A 1,485-nucleotide genomic window follows, 5' to 3' on the forward strand; every position below is an offset into this window, starting at 1 on the left:
TTGGATTTTTTTTTATCCCAGAAACTCCCCTCTCCTGAATTTTGGGACCAGATTCCCCTTCCCACTGAATTTTGGGACCAGAACTTCCCTCTCCCTGAATTTTGGGATTGGGATCCCCTTTCCCACTGAATTTGGGGACCAGAAACTCCCTCTGTCCCTGAAATTTTCCCTCAGATTTTTTTTATCCCAGAAACTCCCCTCTCCTGAATTTTGGGACCAGGATCCCCTTCCCTAAATTTTTTCCGTGGATTTTTTTTTTAACCCAGAAACTCCCTCTGTCCCCGAATTTTTTCCCTCGGATTTTTTCTATCCCAGAAACTCCCCTCTCCCAAATTTTTTTGGGAGGTCAATAAAATTCCCTCTCCCTAAATTTCACCTCCAGAACATCCCTTCCCTCGAATCTTCCCCCCCGGATCTCCCCCTTTCCATGATTTTATTCCCCTTTCCCGAGCCCTCGGTGCCGGGGAGGAGCCGGAAGGGTTGGAAAACCCGAGTGTTTCATCCCGGAATTATTTCCCGCCCGGAATTCCCAGGAAAAGGCACCTTCCTGGCGCGGCTGTTGGTGACGGGGAACTCGCCCAGGCTGTCGTCGTCCATCCTGGGATCCGGCAGGGAACGTTTTTCCAGAGGGTCCGTCCTCAGCAGAGCCTCCAGGCTGCTCCCGTCCTGGGACAGGAGCCCTTCCTTCTTCAGGCTCTGATCCGTGTCTGGGAAAACACGGAAAAACATGGAAAAGGGGAGGTGGGAACGTTGGGATAGAGAGACAATTCTGCCTCATCCCGGTTTGCCTGCTGGGATTGGGATTGGGGGTTGGGAGGGCGGGATTTGGGAATGGGGAGGAGCTGCCAGAGGGATCCACCAGATCCGTGGAGACGATTCCGGCGGATCCGGGATGGGCCCCATGGGAGGGACCCAGGTTGGAGCAGTTCCCGAAGGATGGAAAAGGACCTGGAACAGTTCCTGAGGGATTGATCCCATGGAATATGGACCTGGAGCAGTTCCTGAGGGATTGACCCCATGGAAAGGGACCTGGATTGAGCCCATGGAATGGGGTCAGGAATTCCCCTGGAATGGGGCCAGGAATTGCCCTGGAATGTCGGGATTTACCAGGTTTGATGGAAGGGAATGGCAGCCAGGAATTCCCATGGAATGGGGCCCTGGAATGCCGGGAATTACTGGGTTTGATGGAGGGGAATGCCAGTCGGGAATTCCCATGGAATTTTGGGATTTACCAGGTTTGATGGAAGGGAATGCCAGCTGGGAATTGCCCTGGAATGTCGGGAATTACCAGGTTTTATGGAAGGGAATGCCAGCCATGGATCCTCCGGGGGGTGGGGCAGGGAATTCCCATGGAATGGGGCCGGGAATTGCCCTGGAATTTTGGGATTTACCAGGTTTTATGGAAGGGAATGCCAGCTGGGAATTGCCATGGAATGGGGCCCTGGAATGTCAGGAATTACCGGGTTTGATGGAAGGGAATGCCAG

At 53.5% G+C, this 1,485-nt stretch overlaps 1 protein-coding gene across 1 annotated transcript in view; it reads right to left on the reverse strand.

Moving 5' to 3' along the window:
* Positions 1-543: 543 nt before the first annotated feature.
* LOC113979441 (zinc finger protein ubi-d4) overlaps positions 544-1,485 on the reverse strand; it is a gene marked incomplete at both ends in the record, with an annotated part of 2,293 nt that continues 1,351 nt past the window's right edge. Inside the window, one exon of the mRNA XM_027706832.1 lies at positions 544-707. Coding sequence (XP_027562633.1) covers positions 544-707 — 164 coding nt within the window. The remainder of the gene's footprint in view (positions 708-1,485) is intronic.

Source organism: Neopelma chrysocephalum, unplaced genomic scaffold (genome assembly GCF_003984885.1).
Source record: "Neopelma chrysocephalum unplaced genomic scaffold, ASM398488v2 Primary Assembly neopelma1_80390, whole genome shotgun sequence".
NCBI lineage: Eukaryota > Metazoa > Chordata > Aves > Passeriformes > Pipridae > Neopelma > Neopelma chrysocephalum.